The sequence below is a fragment of the Notothenia rossii genome (genome assembly GCF_949606895.1).
Source record: "Notothenia rossii genome assembly, chromosome: 3".
Classification (NCBI taxonomy): Eukaryota; Metazoa; Chordata; class Actinopteri; order Perciformes; family Nototheniidae; genus Notothenia; species Notothenia rossii.
In genome coordinates, this window is record NC_136901.1 from 63,640,883 (window position 1) to 63,663,877 (window position 22,995).

General features: G+C 41.1%; 1 protein-coding gene across 2 annotated transcripts; it reads right to left on the reverse strand.

Moving 5' to 3' along the window:
- Positions 1-815: 815 nt before the first annotated feature.
- LOC307032460 (uncharacterized protein) lies at positions 816-5,661 on the reverse strand. Of its 2 annotated transcripts, XR_013806261.1 has the most exons (6): positions 5,524-5,661; positions 3,915-5,086; positions 3,467-3,528; positions 2,775-2,840; positions 2,051-2,206; positions 816-1,416 (listed from the first exon to the last, which is right to left on the reverse strand). XR_013806261.1 is itself a non-coding variant. In XM_079670440.1 (5 exons), exons 3-5 carry the CDS (start codon positions 2,814-2,816, stop codon positions 1,096-1,098), a joined length of 519 nt encoding a protein of 172 aa, XP_079526566.1. In that variant the 5' UTR covers positions 2,817-2,840; positions 3,467-3,528; positions 3,915-4,004; the 3' UTR covers positions 816-1,095. The 2 variants fall into 2 exon arrangements, 1 of the variants encoding a protein (XP_079526566.1); XM_079670440.1 differs by lacking the exon at positions 5,524-5,661 and having other exon boundaries at positions 3,915-4,004.
- Between the last annotated feature and the right edge of the window lie 17,334 nt (positions 5,662-22,995).

Consider the following 22,995-nt stretch of genomic DNA (forward strand, 5'->3'; position numbering starts at 1 on the left):
GGACACATTTAGAAGGTTTATGTTTATAACTTTGAAAGGGTCCATTACTGTTCACTGCTTATAATATTATACACAGTATCTTCATATGTGCACTCCAGCCAGGTATCATAGAGAGCCTCCTATTGGCCACCCACCAGCGTCCCTGGCTCTGGGGAGTGTATGTCTTCACTGTTGGGCTTCCAGCCTTTTTCTTCGTCAGCTTCATGTGGCCTGACAAGGTAAAGTACGCTTTTTTATTCACATGTGTGTGTAGATTTGGTTGCCTATTTGTCCAATACTGAATGTGTCAGTGTTACAAACCCACTAGGGATGAGGAAGGTAACACACACCAGATGGTTTTGGTAAATAATTATAATAGGGTTTAATGAATAACAACAAAGGTGTACAACAAAATGAAAGCAAAAATAGCCTAAGCCAAACAAAGAAGCCAAAAGGGCGCAGGTACACTCTTAAAACTACTGGGTTAAAAAATAACCCAATCATAACCCAGCAGCTGAGTCACTATAGGACAGAACACGCGCTTAACCCATGTGCTGGGCTGGATCATTTTAACCGATGTGCTGGGTTGTTTATTTGACCCAAGCTAGTGATTGAAATTAACTATATCACTGGGTTAAATATAAACCATACATTGGGTTGTTTATTTGACCCAAGCTAGTGATTGAAATTAACTATATCACTGGGTTGAATATAAACCATACATTGGGTTGTTTATTTGACACAAGATATTGATTGAAATTAACTATATTGTTGGGCTAAATAGAATATAATAATAATGTATAATAGTGTAATGAATTATCTCCAAACACACCGTATATAAATAAAAAAATGCATTTATTGATAATTTGAACAGCTTTGGCAAATCGCCAACATTCCATTTCCACTATAAAAGAACAATGCATTTTAGCACAATACAAATTCACTTAACATGAAGCATGTGACTTAAACAGCTGAGGAGGATGTAACCTTCCTCACATTAATACATGAAACATGTCTTCCAAGTCCATCAACATTTTCACATTCTTTTCCCAACCTTTGAGGTTTGACTGAAGCTTTTTTTTAAATGGCATCGGTTCACGAGCGGCTGAAGAAATCTTAAAGTCCGGCATGTATCTTGTTCTTCAGTCCAAGGACTTTGGAGGAAAGCCTTTCACCATCCATTTGCAAGAGCACTTTCTGAATGAATTCATAGTAGTACCTTAGCTCTTTGGGGTAAGCCATGTTCAGTGTATAGATGACTCCCAGCAAGATGGCACAAGCTCGGGCTACAGATCCAATGTTGTCCAGAATGATTAGTCCTTCAACAAAAATCCCAACGTCGTCATAATGTCCAGGTTCTCCGCCCTCCTTGTTGATGACATATATGCCCATGGTAGATTTCTGCAGGTCTCTGGTGACATCATCTCCTTCGATGTCCTGTATATTTAAAGAAAAAACATGCATTTATTCTATATATTTAATTTTAATGACATACTTTATCGTATACATTTTTTTAAATATTGCTCACATACCTATTAATCCCTTAAAACAAAGCTGGTCATGTTGTATATATTTCTGAATCAAACTAAATATGTGTGAGGTGTTTTTAGAGATTTACGTGAGAAACAATAAGCTTGGTGCTGAGTGTCAGAAGTCAGAAAGGATTGACAGATGGACTAAGACATTGTTGATTATGGTCTTTCCATTGGACAATAAGAAAAATAATGAATAAAGCCAACCTCATCGTATAAAGAACCAAGCTGATGGTTTAAAATGCTTTAGTCTGTTGATGAATATCAACATTCATATAAATATTCTCAACCTTCATGCTTCTTATAAGGTAAAACATAATTATCTAAAAGGGATGCCTGACTAGGATCTCAAAACACCACATGTGACTGACAAATGCAATTACAATGACTTACCATATACTACATTCTTGCACCTGGCAAGTAATCCAGGCTGTTGTAAGGCAAATGGGGCTCTATACGGTACTAGACAGGTACATTTCATAAAATTGCTCAACAGAGTATATGACAATTTGTATAAAACAGTGTATACACACATTTACCTTTTGCAAGATCGCCAGATGTTTGGCTAGTTTCTGGCCAACAACTCCTCCCTTCTTCTGGAAGACAGGTGTCAGCTGAGATAGATGGCTGTCCAACTGCTCCATGAAGGTTATTTCAAGTGGGATAGTTGTTATGCGCTGGAATTCAGCATGTATCTGTTATGCAAAAACAAAACGACAGAAGACAAAGAGCACATTCAGACATTGGTGTAATGATATTTTGTATCTAATATATAATTAAAGGATAGATTCTAATTTTGACCTCCTCATTAACCAAGTCCTTGATAAGATGTGTATTGGTGTACAGTGTGTTCTAACCAGTATTTCTATTAATCTAAGGTAATTGCAAGGAATCAGAACTAGACTTGTAAGCTGTATGGTTGTTTAAACCTTGCTAATACTTTTTTTAATTGACAATGGGTAAAATGTTGAGGTATAAAGTGAAAACCCCAATTCCAGCAGCAGCTGTTTTCTTCAGAAAATCAAACAGACAGTTAGAGAATAGCTGGTGAAGAAAGCGGAACATTGAGCAGCTAAAGAGCCAAATACTTTACTAAGGAGTTGGTGCAGAGCAAAAACAGAGCTAAAAGTTAGTGAATATTGGACTTATCAGATGGACAGAAACACCATTTCAAATGTATGATCATGTTGCTCTGTATCAGCTCGATGTGTACAGTAAATAGGCATTTCACCATACATTCACCATGTGAAATATATAACTTACCTCATCAATATGGAGTATTGTGAGTAAGGTTCTGTTCCACATCACACCAACATCAGATAGCAAAACCTGCAACAAAAATAAAGATGAGCAGAAATTAAAAACAAATAATAATGGTAAATGAAAAAGGTAATTGATTGCCAATGATTACTAACTTGAGTTAGGCCAATGACTCAAAATCCTACAAACTCCTTTGTGACAAACAATGTAACGTTTTTATTTATTTTTAAATAGAGCCTAAACATGACTGGATGTGGTGCACTTTTGCTAAATGTTTAGACAAATTGCGTGTGTGCCCTAACATGCTCAACTGTTATTGCACTTGATGGAACCTTTTAAAAAGGGAGAAGCTTTTCTTAATTCTTTCATTGTACATGTATAATGACATTAAATGATTATATTCTATAGCAAAAAGCAATAAATGATTTCTCAATTTTGACAAAGAGCATTGTCCACCTCAAGACGGGTAACATTTAACCACACCTCGGAGCGCTTAGTTCTCTCTCCACTGTGTGCGTGCGTGTGCGTGCGTGCGTGTGTGTTGCATGCATGTAGCAGCCGTGTGTGTATAAACTGCCCCGCCCCCTCGCACACAGACGGGGTAGAGATCTCCCTTACCAACGTGATTTCACATGTTTAGTTGTGTCCTAATATTACCACAATGATAAGAACAAGTTAAAAAGAAACATACTTACAGCCGGTCAGGAACACAGTAGGAATGGCCAGTATATAAGCCAGGGCAGCGGGGAAGGTGAAGCTACAAAAAAAAGCATAGTAAGAGGCAGTTAACATTCAACTTGTATTATCCACAAACTAATAAGAAAGTCTAACAAGACAAAGATTTAATTTATCACGTATTTAATTTGAAAGCAGTTTCAAGTTATCTGATAATGTTAATGTTGCATGTTACACTTCAATTAGTTTACTTAAACATTACTACACAACTAAGCTAGGTTAACAGTAGGCTAACAGTTAGCTAGCTGCTGTAGGCCTATGTTAACGGTTGCTAATGTTAATCTATCAAAACACACAGTCGATAGCGTTAATGTTAGCTATAAAGCTACCTCTTTAAGTATAATATAATACACCCAAGGCTATAAATGAGCTACTTATTTAAAACGGAGAGCCATGGAGAACGTTCACCTCACGACAGCGGAACTACGCAGGCAGCTGAGTCAGGTCCTTCCCAGCGCCATATAGATAGAAGAGTTACGACAGCGGAAGTCCAAAAACGGTTATCGTCACGTGGTTCATGCAGACGAGGATCGTTCCCCGGAAGTTCATGGCGGGCAATGTGAATGCATTGATAACAGGAGATAGAACTACGATTTTTGGTAATTATTAGTGAATAAAGGTTTTGATTTGAAATATTTATACACTAAATTGATATGTGTATGTATTTACATCAATATTTTTTTTTAAATAAAATAGAATTTGCTAATATTAAGTGATAATATTAGGATTAGTGTGAACAACTAGTTTACATGTTAGGCTAACAGTGCCTTGATTAAAGAGCCTGTTGCTGTTTATAGCTTTGAATTCTTTAAAACCAGTATTATCTTCTTAAACTTCTATGGTAGTCAGGAGCATCACTTTCTAATGTTTATTGATATATTTAGAGGGAGGGGATCTAAAGGAATGCTTCAAAATTCAGATTAGATTCATTTCTACCATTTTCTTAAATTCATGGTAGTTTCAGTAATCCCATGGTAATTGAGGACACAAGTTATCTAAATGACTAATGTCATCTTTATGGCTTTCAGAAAGGACAGGAGACCGACAGGTGACTATCAAAGGACTAGCAGCAGCAGCAGCAGCATGATGATGATGATGTTACATTTGTTGTTTTAAGAACATCCATTGCAAATACATGGAATTCAATAAACATTGAATAGCATATCATGCAGTTTGTCTGTGCCTTTTCCTCCGTGTTGTCCTGGTTTGCTGTGCTGCCTCCTAGTCGCCACCATGGTTTGCTGTGCTGCCTGGGGATGCTCAAATCGCTGAGAGAAAGGAGTACGAATGTACGGCTTCCCCACTGACACAGAGCGGAGGAAAAAATGGCTGGATCAAGTCAGCAGGAGCAATTTCACGACCAACAGCAAAAAAATATGTGAGGTTAGGTTATTGTATACAAACACTGCATTTGAACTTTTTCACAAAACGAAAACCACACCATTGGAAAAGCTTAATGTTTTGTTTAATACAAAAAAACAGGGAAAGGCTTGAAAAACACAGAGTTGAGACTCAGGGTGCAGGGTGAGGGTCTCAGTGCAGGTATTCAGGCTCCATTGAATCCCCCTCTGGTTCTTGTGCTGAAAGAGGGAGTAACAGACAGGAGAAAGGGTTATACACACCTATATAGCACACCTATTGGATGGGAAATTGCCTTGGGGAGATAAGGTGTGGTCTTTGTTCCCAACTGAAGTTATGGAACTTTATTATTTGTGAGTTTAACAAAGTATGACAAATGGCATCAGTAACAGATGTGATATGAATTTCTATAAAGTTGTCTCACATTCTTGGTCATATTTTATATACAGTATGTAATGAGTATAACATGTCCAGTAAGTATAAAGTGTTTCCTAATACTGTGTATTCAACCACTATGGAATATGTATGTGGGCAGACAAAACTGAGTTGTTCTGTGTGTGAAGTAACCTCAAATCACTCCGCAGGCACATTCTGATGCAGACCAGTTTGTCAAGACAAAAAAGGGCAAGACTAGGCTGAGAGCAGAGGCTATACCCACCATCTTCGTGCATCGCCCTGTGGTCAAAAAGAGAAGGGCCCCTGCACCACGATTCACCCCGGGACCTGTATCTACAAAGCCCATAGCTCATGATCACAGCTATAGTGTGAAAGGTGACACAGGTATAATAAGTATGAACTCTTAGTAACAAAAGTCATATTTCTTATTTTTAAGTGGTATAATATTTTAAATGTTCGAAAATCTACAGTGCCATGTCTTCTACTTACGAAGATTGAGGGAAGAAGGAATGAGGAGACTGAGAGAAAGGAAAGTGAGGGTGAAGAAAGAGAGGACATGGCTAGTGAGGAGAAACAGGGAGGGTGGACACCACCCACTCAGCCAGCAGCCAGTCAGCATACAAGGGAACCAGCAGCCAGTCAGCATACGAGGGAACCAGCAGCCAGTCAGCATACGAGGGAACCCGCAACCAGTCAGCATACGAGGGAACCAGCAGCCAGTCAGCATACAAGGGAACCAGCAGCCAGTCAGCATATGAGGGAACCAGCAGCCAGTCAGCATACGAGGTAACCAGCAGCCAGTCAAACAGATCTATTACAAAAATTAAAGAGAAAATTAAAGAGTCAAGAAGGAATCACCAAAAAAGCAAAGTCTGCACTAAGAAAAATCAGGAAGGAAAATGCAGCTCTCAAGAAAACAATGAAAATTAGGGACAACAAATATAAGAAAACGTTTTCAAAAGACCAACTTAAGGCATTAGGCAGACTCACCACAAAGGGGATGAAATGGAGCAATGGGACAATTAAGAAGGCTTTAAAAACTCGCTTTGCGTGCGGACCAACGGGTTACGAAACTCTGCAGGAATTGCAGATTCCCCTTCCAGGAATAAGGAAACTGCAAAGAAGGATGCAATGTGTTCAGTTTGAGCCTGGTGTGTAACAGCTAACATCACTGCCCCTCCACCTGTAACATCACTGCCCTCCACCTGCCAGCACCCAGCCAGAGGAGCGCAAACAACAAAAACAAGCAAGGTGTCCCGTCATGTACCTGGAAGTTTGGGTTGGCAAAATGGAGTAAGAGAGGGACTTGCAAAACCTTGGTGGCTCTCTACTCATGTTGTTACAGTTGTCTTGGTTACAGCTCTCAAGTTTTTTTTTTTTGCCATTTCCACATCTTTAGAAAATATGAAATAAATGAAGTGAAATCAACCTCTTCTCTGGAGAACAAACTTTGATTACTCTTTCTTGTGAGTTTGCAGTCTTGCAGTTTTGCTCCTCCACCTGTAACATCACTGCCCCTCCACCTGCCATACAGTAGGTTACTAACAAGATTACTTATATAATACAGTGATAGAATACATGTTTAGTATGCTTACTTATATAAAACAGTAGTATTAAACTTACCTTGTGTTTTCACTCTCACTTAAGTCCCTCTTCCTTTGCCATCAATCCAAAATCAGCTGAGCTGCAACATTATACAGACAGGTAATAATCAACATAATCACAAGGATGTATATCAATATGGCTCTGCTAAAAACACTCACTCTTACACGCACCAAAGTTATATTTATCAGGCTCAGAGGAACACCCGGGCGGGACCAGTCATTTCCCTCTTTGCAGACAAGTATATGTGGTTGTTACGCAGGATCAAACAGGTAGCCTTTGATGAAGTAGGGTCGACCCTATATCATGTGAAGCCACCGAGCCGTGGTCCCCGAGGTAACCGGTGCCCGGAGCAAGGCCAATTGCTGAATGCCGCAGCAGACTAAGGCCGCTATGCAACAGTGGAGGATTAGAGAAAAAGGTGTTTGCCTGGCACTCCGCGGCGAAGTGGGGAGGTGGAACTTCCACCCTGCTGCGGAACCCGTGGTGGGACCCCTGAGTCAGACGGTTTGTCTTGGAAACGCTTCATGTCGGTCGGCCCGGGAGGTAAGAGACACGCAGGGCAGAGTCCTGCACGGGTCTGATTTTCAAGACCCGCTCCCGCCCCGCACCCGCGACGTGCAATACCGAACCCGCCCCGCTACCCGCACATATTGCCAATAGTTCCGCAACCCGACCCGACCCGCCGGCACAAGACCCGCAACCCGACCCGAACCCGCATATATATAAGCAGTGAAAACGTGCAATTATTAACACACGCAGTTGCATATTTGGCTCAAAAAGCCTGGGATGTTGGTTATTTTCTGCATCTAGGATGACACCAAAAGCCTCCCAGACGTTGGATTTCGCTCTTGAGGAAGAGTTATTGAAAATGCTGTATTCTCAGAGAGCTTCACCTCAGCCATTCAGAATGTGGCGCGCTCAGCAGCAGATAGATGCGCTGCAGAGGTTATGAATATGCTCGGTCCCGCGGGGGAGAGGTCTGAGGATTTAAACATTAAACTAAATTATTATTATTTAAATATATTTATTATGCAACACCCGCAACCCGACCCGCATCATCTTTGTTTTACCCAGAACCGAACCCGGAAAAAAGCGTTTGAAAAAATACCACCCGCAAATCAACTTTTTTGCGGGTCACCCGTCGGGTACCCGCGGATACCCGACCCGATGCAGGACTCTGACGCAGGGTAACGGACACGCAGGGTTACCCCCACGCAGCACACGGAGGAGGCAGGGGAGTCAGGTACCCGGAGGCGCACGGCCGCCACACCGCACTGGAGTCAGGGTTTCGAGTTTTTCGAGCCAGGTCCCGGTGAAACGCAGGACTCCAGCAGGAGCCTCCAGCAGACCCGCCCGACGGTTCCCTCGTCCCTCCCGGCCATCAGAGTCGAACCCGCAGTTCGGAGGAACCGACCGCCAGAGCACCGGCACGAGGCCGGGCCGGCGGAGGCCCTCCGATGGCGGGTCGCGTTTGCCATTCAATCAGTAGTGAGAAATCAGTTGGGACAAAAAACATTGGGTCCGATGCTTCAATGCATGGTACACGGACCACAAAAGTAAGTTTGCTTTTTGGAGAACTATAAAAATGTTTTTTGATAAAATAGTGTCTCATAATGCGGGTCGACTCCCCTGACAACTGCCCTTGCATTCCTCCACTGTCACAAAAGTAAGAGTTTACTTGCGGAATTAAATGATCCCACCCCGCCACACCTTACTTGAGTCATGGTGCTCAGAGTTAGTGGCAGTGTATCTCCTCGGGGCATTCCTCCACTGTCACAAAGCAAGAGTTTGCTTTTTGGAGAACCTTATGAAACAAACTGCACTTGGAGCAGTATGTATACAAATAAAAAAATAAAAAATAACAACTGCATTCCTCCAGAGACCAGTTTCCCAAACTCAAAGTTTGGCAACCGTGACAGAGTGTGGTGGCTCCACAAGTGGTATCCGAGCCAAACTGCACTTGGAGCAGTATGTGTAAAAATAATGTGTCTGATAATACTCCTCATAATGCGGGTCGAGTCCCCAAACAACTACCCTTGCATTTCTCCACTGTCACAAAGTAAGACTTTACTTTTTGGAGAACTGTAGAAAACGGGTGAAAGTGTTAAAATGTATCTGAAAATTGTGTCTCATAAACTCAACGTTTGCCCCCATGCATTCCTCCAGAGTTTGGGAAGAACCATGCTGGGTGGTCTCCGGGCAACAAAACGTATCCGAGCCAGAGGGCACATGGAGCGGATGAATTCCTCCATGAAGTTACACAGCCGTTTTTTTTCTGAGTCCTCTCAAAAACTGGGTTTCTGATTTTGTGCAGACAGTAGTCTGGAAAAGATGAATGAATTTTTTTGACAGAGAAGGGGGGGTCTCAATTCCCCTCTCCGTTGCAAGCTGCAACGGGGGGGGTGCAAAAGTTTCCGTGGCTTCGGCCCGAAGCTCCGAAGGGTTGAGCTTAGTTTAGCCCCCCCTCCGTTCGCATTTTGAAAAAATTCAACATTTTTTCAAAAACTTCATTTTTGATTATTTTAAGATATAATTGACCGGTTTTTTTTTTTTTCCCTTCTTTCCACGGGTGGGGGCGCATGGCAGGCCGCCTATGAGCTCCAAAATTCGGCCTGGAACTTCCAGGATTTGTGGGATGAGCTCCATAAACTGACAAAGTCATCCAAAAATGTCACTTTTATAGCCCAAAGATATATAATACAAATAAATTAAAATAGTAAAAGGTACAATTGTGCTCCGCATTACCCGGAATTTGTTTTATATAGCCCCATAAAAGTGATTAAAAATCATTTTCGTGGGGAAAAGTGTTAAAACGCCTGATTAAAGCATATGCAGAACCCCAGTGAGCTCCAGACTATGTGCATTGTGTTAAGGAACCATATTAATGATAACATCAATCATTTAAATGCAAAGTTAATGATTAAAAAACATTTTTAGGGGGAAAACTGTGGATCTTTCCATTTCGTTAACAATCTGATAGCCAAATGGACAAGCCTGATTAAAGCATATGCAGGACCCCAGTGAGAGCTCCAGACTATGTGCATTGTGTTAGGGAACCCTATGAATGGTGTACATGAGTGTATACATGTTTTAAATAGTAGGATACCTCCAGGGCGCATCACCACATTTTACAAGCCAGGGAAGGTGCATGGATCCTGGGTAAACATTGTTTAAGTGTTTTTAAATGTGTGGAACAGTGTTTTGTCACTTTCAAAACTCTCCTGTCATTGACCGGAGCAATTGGGTCGATGCTGTATTCAATCTGGCCATTAATATTCCAGTGAGACGAAGTACGTACATTGACCGGAGTGATCCCATGTTAATTTTTTCCAAAAACCGCAGCATTCCCTAATGAAGAAGAAGTGATCCTTCCTAGTGCCCATCGCTATATGGCTCTGCTAGTGCCTGACAAGTTTTAAGCTAATATCCTATAAAGTTATGGATATTAGAAAGTTATTTTCATTGAAAAAGGCGCCACAAGCTGCAGCAGCAGCAGTAGTATCAGCAGCTGACAACAATGTCATCACCAGTAGTGAAGAAATGGATGATGTTTCAGGTTTGTGAATCTAATGGTGATATCTGCAGTCTGGTTGACTGAGTAAGAAGTGAAAAAGAGTGATATAATGTTAATGTTATAGCTTGTAAACATGGAGTAACCACACTAATTATACCCGTATATGTTAGTATGTATACAGAACATGACTGTAGATTATCCTAAGATGTAACGTGTACCCTTCATACCTCAGTCTACCTTTAAGACACTAAAATAACGTATTCCAATTTTTATATTGTTTTGGAATTATACCGGCTCTCGTTTCAGTACACTTAACGACGGAACCATAGCAACGGAACTTACAGGCAACGGAACTGACAGGCAACCCTCTGAATCGGACTCCGATTGGCTATGACTGCATCCACTCAGAGTGTCCGATTCAGAAACGTGACTCTTACACTTTTTACGTCACAAACAAAGATGTTGGATGAGAATAGATCAATAAAACGATAAGCAATGCGCCAGAATCAAGGTGAGACTATTCGCATCCTTTAAAACTCTACGCACATTCGTTTCACCGAAATAAGTAAACGCCTGTATTTGAGTAAGTTAAGGCATTAGTTTGCTTCATTAAAGGATGTTAATGAATAAGTGTTCTCCAGTGCCTTTTGTCCGCTTTAAGGTATTATTAAGGTAGGGTTAATTTTGCTCTCAAAGTGCACCAGATTGATGCTTTTAACTTCAATATTTAAAAATAAAATCTTCCCAGGGGAGCATGCCCCCGGACCCCCCTAAAGGAGGCGACGAACCCCCTAAAGGACGTTCGGTCCACCCCCCACTTGTACAAAATAAATAAATAGCACTTTACCCCTGCGCCCCCCAACAACTCCTGGGCTAAGCCCCGGATCTCCTACAAACCTAAATCCGCCACTGGTCTCTCCTATCTCTAAAATCTTTAGCCTTAATGGCCCTGCTATTTTCCAGTCCATTAAGGAGGACATTAACAGATGGATGGCCATACTACTTTCTCTATGGGGCAGAGCAGAAACCTTGAAAATGAATGTTCTCCCAAGGCTTTCTCATATTAGCTCCTCTATCCCTCTTGAATTCCCACTAAAATGGTTTAAAGATATCAAATCCCTATTCACTCAGTTTCTTTGGAATAATAAAAAACCCAGAATCGCACATAATAAGTTGATCATTCCAAGATCAATGGGAGGTTTGGGAGTCCCGGATGTATTCCAGTATTATCTGTCCTTCAATGCAAAGTGTCCATTATCGTGGGCGTACAAAAGTGCCTCTCCGGTAGGCAGTTGGCAATGGCTGGAGCAATCCATCATGTCTGTAAACCAAAACATATCTCTGGCATTAATGTGGTACTGCCCAAAACCACCACCCTCAATGGATAATACCATCATCCGCTTTTCATGCTCTATTGTAAAGCAACTACACAGGAGACTTAATATAGAGGGGCTCTCTTTATCATCTTACCCAGTTTGGAGTAACCCCTGTCTTTCTGCAGGAGGAGGCACTTTAAGTAATAATATCTGGCAGAAGGCTGGTATTCCTACAATTGGACAGATATATGGAGACCAAACCCTTCCATTTCAACAACTCAAAAATCAGTATGGTCTCTCAGACTCATCTTTTCTATCATATGCACAACTAGCATCTATTATTAGTACAACATGTAAGGAGGGAGCCATGCCTGCTTCATGTATGGAAGAGGACTAGCGCCTCAAGAAAGCAATCATATCATCAGGTGTGGTCTCTAACATTTATAAATTATTATCTAAGGCTGCCCCGAATACCTATTCTCCTGTCCAACTGTCCTGGGAGCATGCCTTGAATATCTCTCTGTCTGCTTTGCAATGGAACTCCATTTGGAGGTCAGCTATGTTCTCTTCTAAATGTGTAAGATTCAGGATCATACAGTTCAAAATTCTCAATAGAGCTTACATCACCCCTGTTACAAAATCCAAGATGGACAACAAACACAGAGACTTATGCTGGCATGAATGTGGCAAGCGAGGTACATTGTTGCACCTACTCTGGGAATGCCCAGCGGTAAAGAAACTTTGGTCAGAAGTAATATCCTTAATGTCTGAATCTTTAAAAGTTAATTTCCCAACATGTCCCATTGCATGTCTACTGGGTCTCAAGCCAGATGGCAATGTTGCAAGGACTGCCAATCGGCTCCGGACATTGGGCTGTTTAGCCACAAAAAGACTCATCCTACTAAACTGGAAGGAACGCAAACCAGCCTGCTTTACTAGGGACTCATGGCTGAGGGAGTATCTGGACCTACTGAACATGGAGCGTGCAGCCTCTCTGCTGGGGGATTTTGAGGGGAGACAGGAGGATTGCGGTTCACTGTCCGCAGCTCTCCTATCTAACCCTGTCAATATGGCATCTCCTGTGTAATGTATAATGTATTGTGTAAGGGGACGGGTAATAACCGGAAAAGCATGACATGGGACCTTTAAATATACTTTTTTTTTTTTTTAAATGGAGGGACGGGGGACGGATCAGTGTCCCTATGAAATTGGGGGAGATGTATCCCCCCGTCCTCCCCACTATCTGCGCCCCTGCCTGGGTGCATGCTTTTACTGCTAATACCCATATATATATACATATCCGGGTGTAAAAGGCAACACTGGCTATGGCACCCCGGGTGTGAATATCCAACCCAGTCTCACGGCATTTCGTGTTATAGTCACGACATTTAATCTTGATTCATGTTCACCATCACGATTTTCCCGTTTTTTTGGTGTCACACAGAACGATTTTAAAAGCATTGTATTTCTATTGGTAGTATGTTTCGTGCCTGCACGTCTTTTTGTCCGGTCGGGTCTTGGAAGACCGGAAGCTGTGGGGTTCATAAAAACATCTTCTTACTCAATATCAAGCCAGGATTATTGTTTTTATTTTAAATCGTATAATGTCGGACTTCTTTTGTCGTCTGTGAGGAAAATAAATGGGGCTCTGAGCCTCAAAATACTGAAATATGTATTTAAAAAAAAAAAATCCTTCTAATTTGTTATTCTTTTCTAAATAAACACTGTTATTTAATCAACAATAACACACAATTATCCTTGTTTTTATTTATTTGTTTAATTCCATAATTGTTTGGCGTCCGTCAGGATCTGAATTTCAAAATAAACGGAAACAGACGTAGGCATATGGGACATTTCGAGCATCATTGCGATACACAGCCACTGAACTGATTACCCAAGATCCTCAGCTATGGTTTAAGCTCGGTAATTTGGATGTTTTAGACAAAGCGTTTTTTTCAAACAGCTCTTTGAAATCGAACGAAACCACGGCAGACTATCCAAAACTGGACTTGAACTCCCCCCCAGAACTACACATGCTGGGTATTGTGTTTCGCAAAATGTTCAACTGGGAATTGTATTTTTAAAATACGTTTTCGTTTTTCCCAAAATTAGAAGAAGTCACCCCTGGAGGTTTATGCGATAGGAAACAAATTGGTGTTGTTAGTGTTGGAGATTTAGAGGATGTTTAAAACCAACCTCGTCTCCGCGTGTCGTTTGATAAGCTGGGTAAATTCGTAAAAAGGAAGGGATTAAGAAAACACCAGAATGCAAGTGAAACAATAATCTTGTTTTAATGATACAAGGTAACAATACAAATACAAAGGAATCACGAAGCACTCTGCAGAGTACTCCGGGCTCAGGTTCTACCACGTGTGAGACAGGTCTCAGGAACGGCCGGTCAAAAACAAGAGCCCGAACCAAAGGAAAACACAGGCTTTCATACTAAAACACAGAAGGAGGTGTGTGCGTGCTTTCCCCCAGAGGTCATCTTATTGGGAGAGACCAACACATGGCCTGTCGCACCCAATCAGTGCGACACAGCAGAAGAAACCCGGAAACAAAAAGTCTCTTTCAGTTTGACGAAGACCAGACACCTTTTGGTGTCTGGTACGAACTTGCTCTCAACAACAAGTTTCCTTATCTTATTTCACATCTTGTAGCCAGCACACACACATCCCCTTTATGGCCCTTTGTCCCTGAGTCCATCTTCCCGCCTCAGGCTGCCACACACAAGTTAAAAGTATGTTTTAAGATATAGTTGTTATAGTTGGCTAAATATACGTAATACATGTTAATTACTTTCATATCAATAATAACGAGGAACACATTACCTATGCTCTTAAGCAGTATTAGAGATGCTTTTCAAATAGTCAAACTTCACACAGGCCCAATATAGAGAACACACTCATTTGTCCTAAAGCCTTTCCATTTGTTTGAGCTATCGTTCACATCTTTACTTCAAATAAAAGGTTTCACATTGCATATTTCCAGCTTCCTTTACACATACTGTTATTATTAATACAAAGTAATTAACCACACACGTCTATTGAAAACAAGTCGATTTCCCTGATAATTGACATGCTGAAACTCTTCGGAATGTGTCCCCTCCCCCAGCTCTCTCGTCCCTGTCATAAAAGCTGCTTCCATTTCATATAGAATAAGAAAACATGTTTAAGCTAATTTCTCCACAATGTATGTAGCCATTTAGTACCCGCACATGAAAGAATAAGAACAGAGGTATAGTTGACCAGTAATCATGTAGCACATATATTTACTGCAATGAAAACACACACACATTTGCTCCAAGCATGTGTAACGCACACCCTTCTTTTACGAGGGAAACATTCCAGCGTCTTGGCACTATCCCCAAATAAGGGTGTCCCCTGCTCACATCTCTCTCTAAACACAAGGACTTCACCTCAATATATTGGGGGAGGGAAAAGATACTTTGTCCCTTCTAATTTAACACACATGAAGATATATAAGGTGACATTAAAAGGAATATACCAGATTGAACTTTCCTGCCATACCACGTTACTTTAATACTTCAAATAATTCAAATAATCCTTCATTAGAAATTAAAATCAATTTTTTGACGGCATAATTTAGTTTAAACATACCGTCAGTTTAAATGCTGTTTTATACTAAAAAAAACTGAAGTTCTCGTGCACAACCAGTTGTTAAGCTTTTATTCTGAAAATCCTTCATCTCCGGTTAGCATTTAGCATGTGGCTAATATTCCATTTCCTATAGAGGTGAATTTAGTAGCGATATGACACGGAGTGTTGCACACCAAAACCTACTGATTTCAACACTACAACTATAGACGTCGAGATATTATGATTGCTGAATATGAAATGAAGGTACAGTTTATTTGAATACGCTTTGTTTACAGACGTGGGTAGCATGTGACAACATCCGGAACTACCGGAAATGATAACTGCCGTGAAGTATTTCCAGTATTTTTTAAAGTATTGATAACAACGTTTAAAATGCAATAAATGAAAAGTCGTGAAAGACAATATGAGGAGGAAAGGCGTGTTTAGCTATATATTGAATGTACAATGTCTGAATCCTCTGTTATGTGCAACAACGGACATTAAAGACGTGGAGGGCCGGCCCCCAGGAGCGCCAACCGGCCCACGGGGAGGAGCCAGTAGAGGATATTTAACAGCTGGAAGAGTGTTTCTGGCCCTCTTCTCTTCGCTCTCGAGAGCCCGAAAAAAAAGCTGTTTTTCTCACTGAACAATATTCTGCTTGTAACATTACTGCGCCTTTTTTAATTAAAGTACCCATTTGAACCTTCTCAGAGACTTCATTAGTCTCCTTATTTTTAAAGCTTCTCTCCTGGACGCGAGAATAACGAACAAAGCTATCAGTGTGTACACATTTAAAACATATAATTAATAAATGGGTGAAAATCGCCATTAATATATAACCACATGACAGCTCATTGTTACTTTGTAATTCTACTCCACTACAATTCAGAGGTTAACCTGGTATTTTTACTCCACACCATTTATTTTAGTTACTTTTCAAATTCTGATTAATGATGTGAAATATAAACAACCCTTAAATCAGGCTATAGTTACACCTGAGTAAAGTTCAGGGAAGGTGATTGTCAAATGCCAACAATCAGGCGAGATATTTGATCGTTGGTGCTTGAGAAGACTACACATTTATCTGCAGATCCTTAAGTATATTCATTATTCGTTATTCTCTACTAATAGTTAATTAAAGACTGTATATAATGGCTATTTTGCACATCCCTTTCAAGATTTCAAGATTTTCTAATGTTTATTGACATATCATATACACAACTAATTCAATAACGTGCTTTAACCACTAGGCGGTGCACACAAGGTACACACAGCCATAATAACTTTGTATTATTAGTGTAGGACACTTGTGTATGAACAACATCTGAAGATGTGTAGTTTTATTCATGTTTTCATATAATTTTACAGGATATTGTTATATTATTTCACATGTTTTACTTCTAATATCTGATTTGTAAAAAATCACAGACATAAAGGTATATCTGTCATTTAATGGTAAGCTATTGAAATTCTGAATCGATAGGTGTGTCTCCCATCACCCAAAACCCCTGACTATTCTTTCAACTCAGTATTTACATTCTATTTACATTCTCTTATTCAAAGAAAATCAGTAATATCTTTAAAAATTACAAATCCTTTTATATCAGCTGTGGACCGTTATGGTGTAAATATAACCTATCTACCAATTGGATCAAATATAAAAGTCAGCCGAATTAGTATTGATACTGCTAGGAGACGTATTGTGTGAAGAGAAATTCAAGATTTTTTTTAATTGCTGATATATTTATGATCCTTGGGTAATCAGTTCAGTGGGTTACTGGTGTGTATCGCAATGATGCTCGAAATGTCTGTTTCCGGTGAATTTATTTTGAAAGTCGGCTAAAAAGCCAGAGATGATAGAATTAAACAAATCAATAAAAACAAGGATAATTGTGTGTTATTGTTGAGTATATAACAGTGTGTTATTTAGAAAAGAATAACAAATTAGAAGGAAACAAATATTTAAAAAATACAGATTTCAGTATTTTGAGGCTCTGAGCCCCATTTATTTTCCTCACAGACGGCAAAAAAAGTCCGACATTATACGATTTTAAATAAAAACAATAATCGCGGCTTGATATTGAGTAAGAACATGTTTTTATGAACCACACAGCTTCCGGTCTTCCAAGACCCGACCGGACAAAAAGACGTGTTGCAGGCACGAAACATACTACGAATAGAAATACATTGTATGGAAGCAAACAAGAGACAGAAGTATTTGAATTTTATCAGACACCGAATTTATAGCATTGAAAATAATTACTTTGAAAATCATGTATCTGAATTTTTTTGCTCCGAATGTACCTATGTGAAATAAAAATGTAAAAATTGAAGTTAAAAAAATGTTAATGTTCAAATTCAGTTCCCAAAAATTCAAGTTAAAAAAATGCGAATGCACAATTTCGGTGTTTAAAATTCGATGTCCAAAATTGCGATGCAACATCATCCGGGCTACCCAGACAGGATAAGCAATCGAGCCTGAATTAGTGATGGGTCGTTCGCGAACGATTCGTTCTTTTTGAACTAATCTTTGAAGTGAACGAGATTAACTGATTCCTCCCACAAAACGATTAGTTTGTTTGAGTCGCGCTGTTCACGAACGACGAACTTAAAGAACTGGTGGAAACAGTTCAGAACTGTTTCATACAGTTCTTTTATCTTATATCCCTTTCTTTGAAATACTGGATTTTCTGAAAAAAAATCATCAAGAAAATCATTTTATCTCTCATCAAATATGGCAGAAAACATGCAGTTTGACAGAGGATTTAAACTGTAATCAGAGCCCTCTCATCTGAGCTCCATTACACACACACACACACAGGAGCGGGAGATCCTCCTCAACCTGTCCGCCATAAATGCCTCAGAGGACGGATACCTGAACCGTAGCGTCCAGCTAGCTTAGCCGCTAGCTTAGCGATAAATACACACAGCGTTGTATTCTCCTTCCCCTGTCGGCCCTAAAAGCTTCAGAGAGCGGATACCTGAGCTCCATAGCGTCCCGCTAATGTGAAACACACACACACAGCGTTAGCGGGACATTCTCCTCCCACTGTCGGCCCTAAAAGCTTCAGAGGACGGATACCTGAACCGTAGCGTCCAGCTAGCTTAGCGATAAATACACACAGCGTTGTATTCTCCTCCCCCTGTCGGCCCTAAAAGCTTCAGAGGGCGGATACCTGAGCTCCATAGCGTCCTGTTAATGTGAAACACACACACACACACAGCGTTAGCTGGACATTCTCCACCCCTGTCGGCCCTAAAAGCTTCAGAGGGCGGATAGCTGGGCTCCGTAGCGTCCCACTAGCTTAGCCGCTAGCTAAAGGTAAACATAGATGGGTACATAGAATGTGAATAAATCGTCACCGATGTAGAGGATATATTTTTTTATTCACTTTGAACTCGGCCAAATGGAGTTTAATGCTTTGGGATTTAAGTTAGGCCACATAGTACGTGCATGGGTTTGAAAGTATAACGTGCTAGCTGTAATACATCGTATAGTCAGTCACAAATTTATGGGATTTAACAATAGCCAATTATATTTCTTAAATAATATGTTGCCTATTTTCAGAGCATAATTCATGGGGCAACAAGGTGAGGTGTAAAATGTGTTTTAATATCATACATTGTACGCGAGCAAACTTCTTGTATGGACTTCGGCAGTAGTGAAAACTCACTGAACGAATTAAGTACAAAGACGAATCGTTCGCGAACGTGCAAATCACCAGAAGTCGTTCGCCAACCGGTGAACGAATCAGTGAACGAATCTTTAAAGTGAACTGAATCAAAGATTCGTGTGCCCGAAGGGATTCAAATGCCCATCACTAGCCTGAATGCAATCGAACCGACTTCTGGCCTATCAGAGCACGGCTTTGTCAGTCAATATGCAGAGACAAAGGGTCGTAGTTCTCACTATGTTCAATAATATTTGCCTTAAATACATTGAAATGTGAAAGTTGAACAAAAAAGTTATGTTGCTTGGTAAAATGTAAATGTAACCTTTTTCTAAGAAAGTACACCCAACATTACTGATGTGTAGGTGATCTAGTATTTAGTCATGTTTAATGGCATGTATATCAGTGTATTAGAGTTATTACTTTATGCATTCTTTGTAAAGTATGAAGAAGGTATATGTACCTTGGAACCTGTGCTGAAGTTCTCTGCTGTTAGGAGTCCAGATCTGTCTCTCCTCCTCTGGTCCAGCCTGTCTGGATCACCTTAAGGAGACTTTGAACAAACAGATGTCAAGTTACATGCGTGGGTTATTTCGGCATAATTTAGAAATGTGTATTACAATTTAATCACTGTAAAATATGTTAATTTTGTTGTAGTTGTAGCTCCCTAGCCAGCGCGTCTTGTTTGAATGATGCGAGTAAACACAGCCGGCAGCTGAGGTGAAACTTAAGCGTTTAGAGCAGTGGTCACCAACCTTTTTAAGCCCAAGATCGCAGACCTCGGCCTAGGTGAAAGGCGAGATCTACCTATTGCAGAATTGAGTGAAAAGACGGCCCAGGCAATGCTTCCAATTTGAGGCCTTTTATATAGGCTAATTGCATCTGAATTACTGTTACAATGAAGGCTCCATAATCAGCTCACGGCATATAGGCAGGGCCGCCTTAATGCACGGGCTGACCTGGGCTGAAGCCCAGGGGCCTACGGAGATCGGGGGCCTATCATGAGCCAATTAAAAAATTAAAAAATAAAAATAAAAATTCTTTTTTTTTTTATTTCGGGTGTTTTTTTTTTTTTTTAAATAAACAAATTCTTGGCTTTCAGAATAGGAAACTTTCATTTCCAAAATCACACGATAAATACATTTTTGAATCTTGTAAAGGGAAGACGACAGCTCTCCCTCGCCACTCTGCTGTTCCACAGCGCCGCCCCCCTCCCTCCACTGAAATTATTATTGTAAGACGTAGAGTAATGATAGATAACACAGCAAGGTCCGTTACAGTTTGTTTTCATCTGATTTAAAAAAAACAAAGTCTTGGCTTTCAGAATATTAAACTTGTTTCGGCAAATTCAGATGATAAATACAACTTTGAAGCTTGTAACGGCATAATTACAAGCGGAGAACGGAGTAACTTGACGTCACAGCAGGCATAACAACAGCCGATGTTTCTCGTGAGGGTTTTCCCCGGGAAACAAACACAATACACACAAACGCAAATATACACAAACACCCACACGTCAGAATGAGAATATGTTTCACATGTGACTTATTCAAATTGCGAGTGATTGAGTGAAGAAAAAGTTTGAGTGGCGCTCGGAAAAGGAAATTGTTGAGGGAAAAGGAGTTTCGAGACAAGCAGCTATTACAAAAAATGCCGACGCTTACAGGTTATTTTAAACCTGTAGGCCAGGATGAGGAGGAAGGACAAATGAGTTCTGTACCGAGCGGTAGCGGTGCCGGCCGCGGGGCCTCGGAGACAAGTAGGCCGTCTGGTTCTGATAGCGATGGAGTAGCGGGAGAGGAAAAACAGACAGGAGGGACATTATCTGTTGGAGGAGATGGAGAGGACGACGAGGACTTGCTACGTGGAGGGGAGCCAACGGCAACCGGACAAATACATGAGGGAGGCCCGATACGTCACTCATATGGAGGAGAGGACCAGGCGCGTGTAGAGCAGAGTGGAGAAGTGCGATCACAGAGCCTGCCGAGGCTATAAATGACTTTGATTTGTTGTTTAAATAGGGGGCCTATAAAAACTATCAGCCCCAGGGCCTGATGGCAGGTTAAGGCGGGCTTGCATATAGGCAGGGGTAAAGTGCTATTGGGGGGCGGACCTCACCTCCTCTAGGGGGGTCCGGGGGGATGCTCCCCCGGGAAGATTTTTTTTTAAATATTGAAGTTGAAAGCATCAATCTGGTGCACTTTGAGAGCAACATGAAGAGTTCTATGGATACCTCTCTCAGCACCCATATGAAACAGAACTGTAAACAGATTTTCTTTTTCTTTATGGATATTTTACAAATCACTCCCCTTTTAAACTGCATTCTTGTTTTACTGACATACTGTATAGTAGGCTATTTCATACCTGTTTTTCATGTATTCTCTTATTGTTTGTATAACTATAATGATCATATGAAGGTGTGCCGCGGAAATAATCTTTTGAATAATTTGTGACAAAACCGTTCTAAACACTCAGAGAGTCCTTTAGCTCACCTGAGCCCCTCAGTCTGACAGGAGACGATTCTCCTCCAGCTTGTTGTGGTAACAGCTCCTTATGCCCGTTAGTTAGTTAGTGCAGCTAGCTAACCAGATGCTAACATCACGGTCCCCGCTAGCACCGGTCCCTCTCTCTCCCTCTCTCCGTCCCTCTCTCCCTCTCTCTATCACACTAAATGCGCTATTGCCACACACACAGAGCCGAGCTTGAATGACACAAGCACACGTGTATTTCCATGCAACTCTCTGATTGGTGTGGTGTCTTGCCTCTGTTGCGTTCAGTGAACACGGCAAATTACAGTCCTGCCGTTGTCTCTTGTGTCATGATGAGGTTCACGTAAAGCACGGTTAATGTATTATATTATTGAGGTGTCTCAAATATACGTTAATCAAGTGGCACCTGCTAACGGGGTGGTGGATGATAGGTTTACATCTAAAAACGTATTTTTCAAACATTATTTTAATTTAATTTTTCTTTCTTTTGTTACTTTTTTTTTTAACGGTCTGCGATCTACCCGCACCACACTCGCGATCGACCGGTCGATCGCGATCGACTGGTTGGCGACCACTGGTTTAGAGCGATGCGATAGTAGCGATTAGAGCGAAGCGAATATTCGCATCACGTCCGGTGAGAACGCAGCATAATGCTACGTTCACACCGGACGCGATGCGAATATTCGCTTCGCTCTAAACGCTCCTATCGCATCACTCTAGTCTAATTGTCCGTTCACACCGGACGCGATGCGAATATTCGCTTCTTTCTAATCGCTCGAGTTTCACCGCGGCTGCCAGCTGTGTTTACTCGCATCATTCAAACAAGACGCGCTGGCTCGGGAGCTAACTACAACAAAATGAACATATTTTACCGTGATTAAATTGTAATACACATTTCTAAATGATGCCGAAGTAACAACATACTGATACCGGTTAGTAAAAACCACAAATTAATGCTTGACAAGTCTGCAGACAAGAGGGCAGGCGAAAAAACATTTTAAAATGCTTGTTTTCTGAATGGAGATTGGGTCGACCAGGCTAAGCTAACGTTGTATATGCTCAATCCACACTCATAACAACGGCCTACAGACATAAATAAACCAGCGACTGTATTCGCCATGACACAGTCTGTGGTTTGTACTTGTTTAACTTTTTTTCCAGTTTCTGAACAGATATGAGGAGCTGTGATCTCTGTGTGCTAATTGCTAACAGCTATTGGCTGATGTTTTCTGGTTGAACGTCAGTAACGGCAGGCTGAGATCCTCACCGCTGATTGGCTTCCACGAGAAAGCGTGACATGAATTTGAGGCTCGAGTTGAAAAGATTGAACTCTCGCGTTTGACGTGGCACAGTTCAATCGCCTCAATCGCGTGATTCGCGCCGCGTCCACCACTTCATGCTCGCTGTCGGAGCGAATTTGTGTCTGTCCACGTCTCTGCATTGACTTTACATGTAATCTCGCCACCCCCAAACATTGCATTGCGTCCGGTCTGAACGCAGCATAATTGTCCGTTCACACCGGACGCGATGCGAATATTCG

Coding starts and splice junctions, on each gene's coding strand:
- LOC307032460 (XM_079670440.1), bottom strand. CDS start 2,816: ATGTGGAACAGAACCTTACTCACAATACTCCATATTGATGAG. Junction 2,207..2,774: donor CAATACTCCATATTGATGAG/GTAAGTTATATA, acceptor TTTGCATAACAG/ATACATGCTGAATTCCAGCG. Junction 1,417..2,050: donor ATCTGGCGATCTTGCAAAAG/GTAAATGTGTGT, acceptor TTAAATATACAG/GACATCGAAGGAGATGATGT.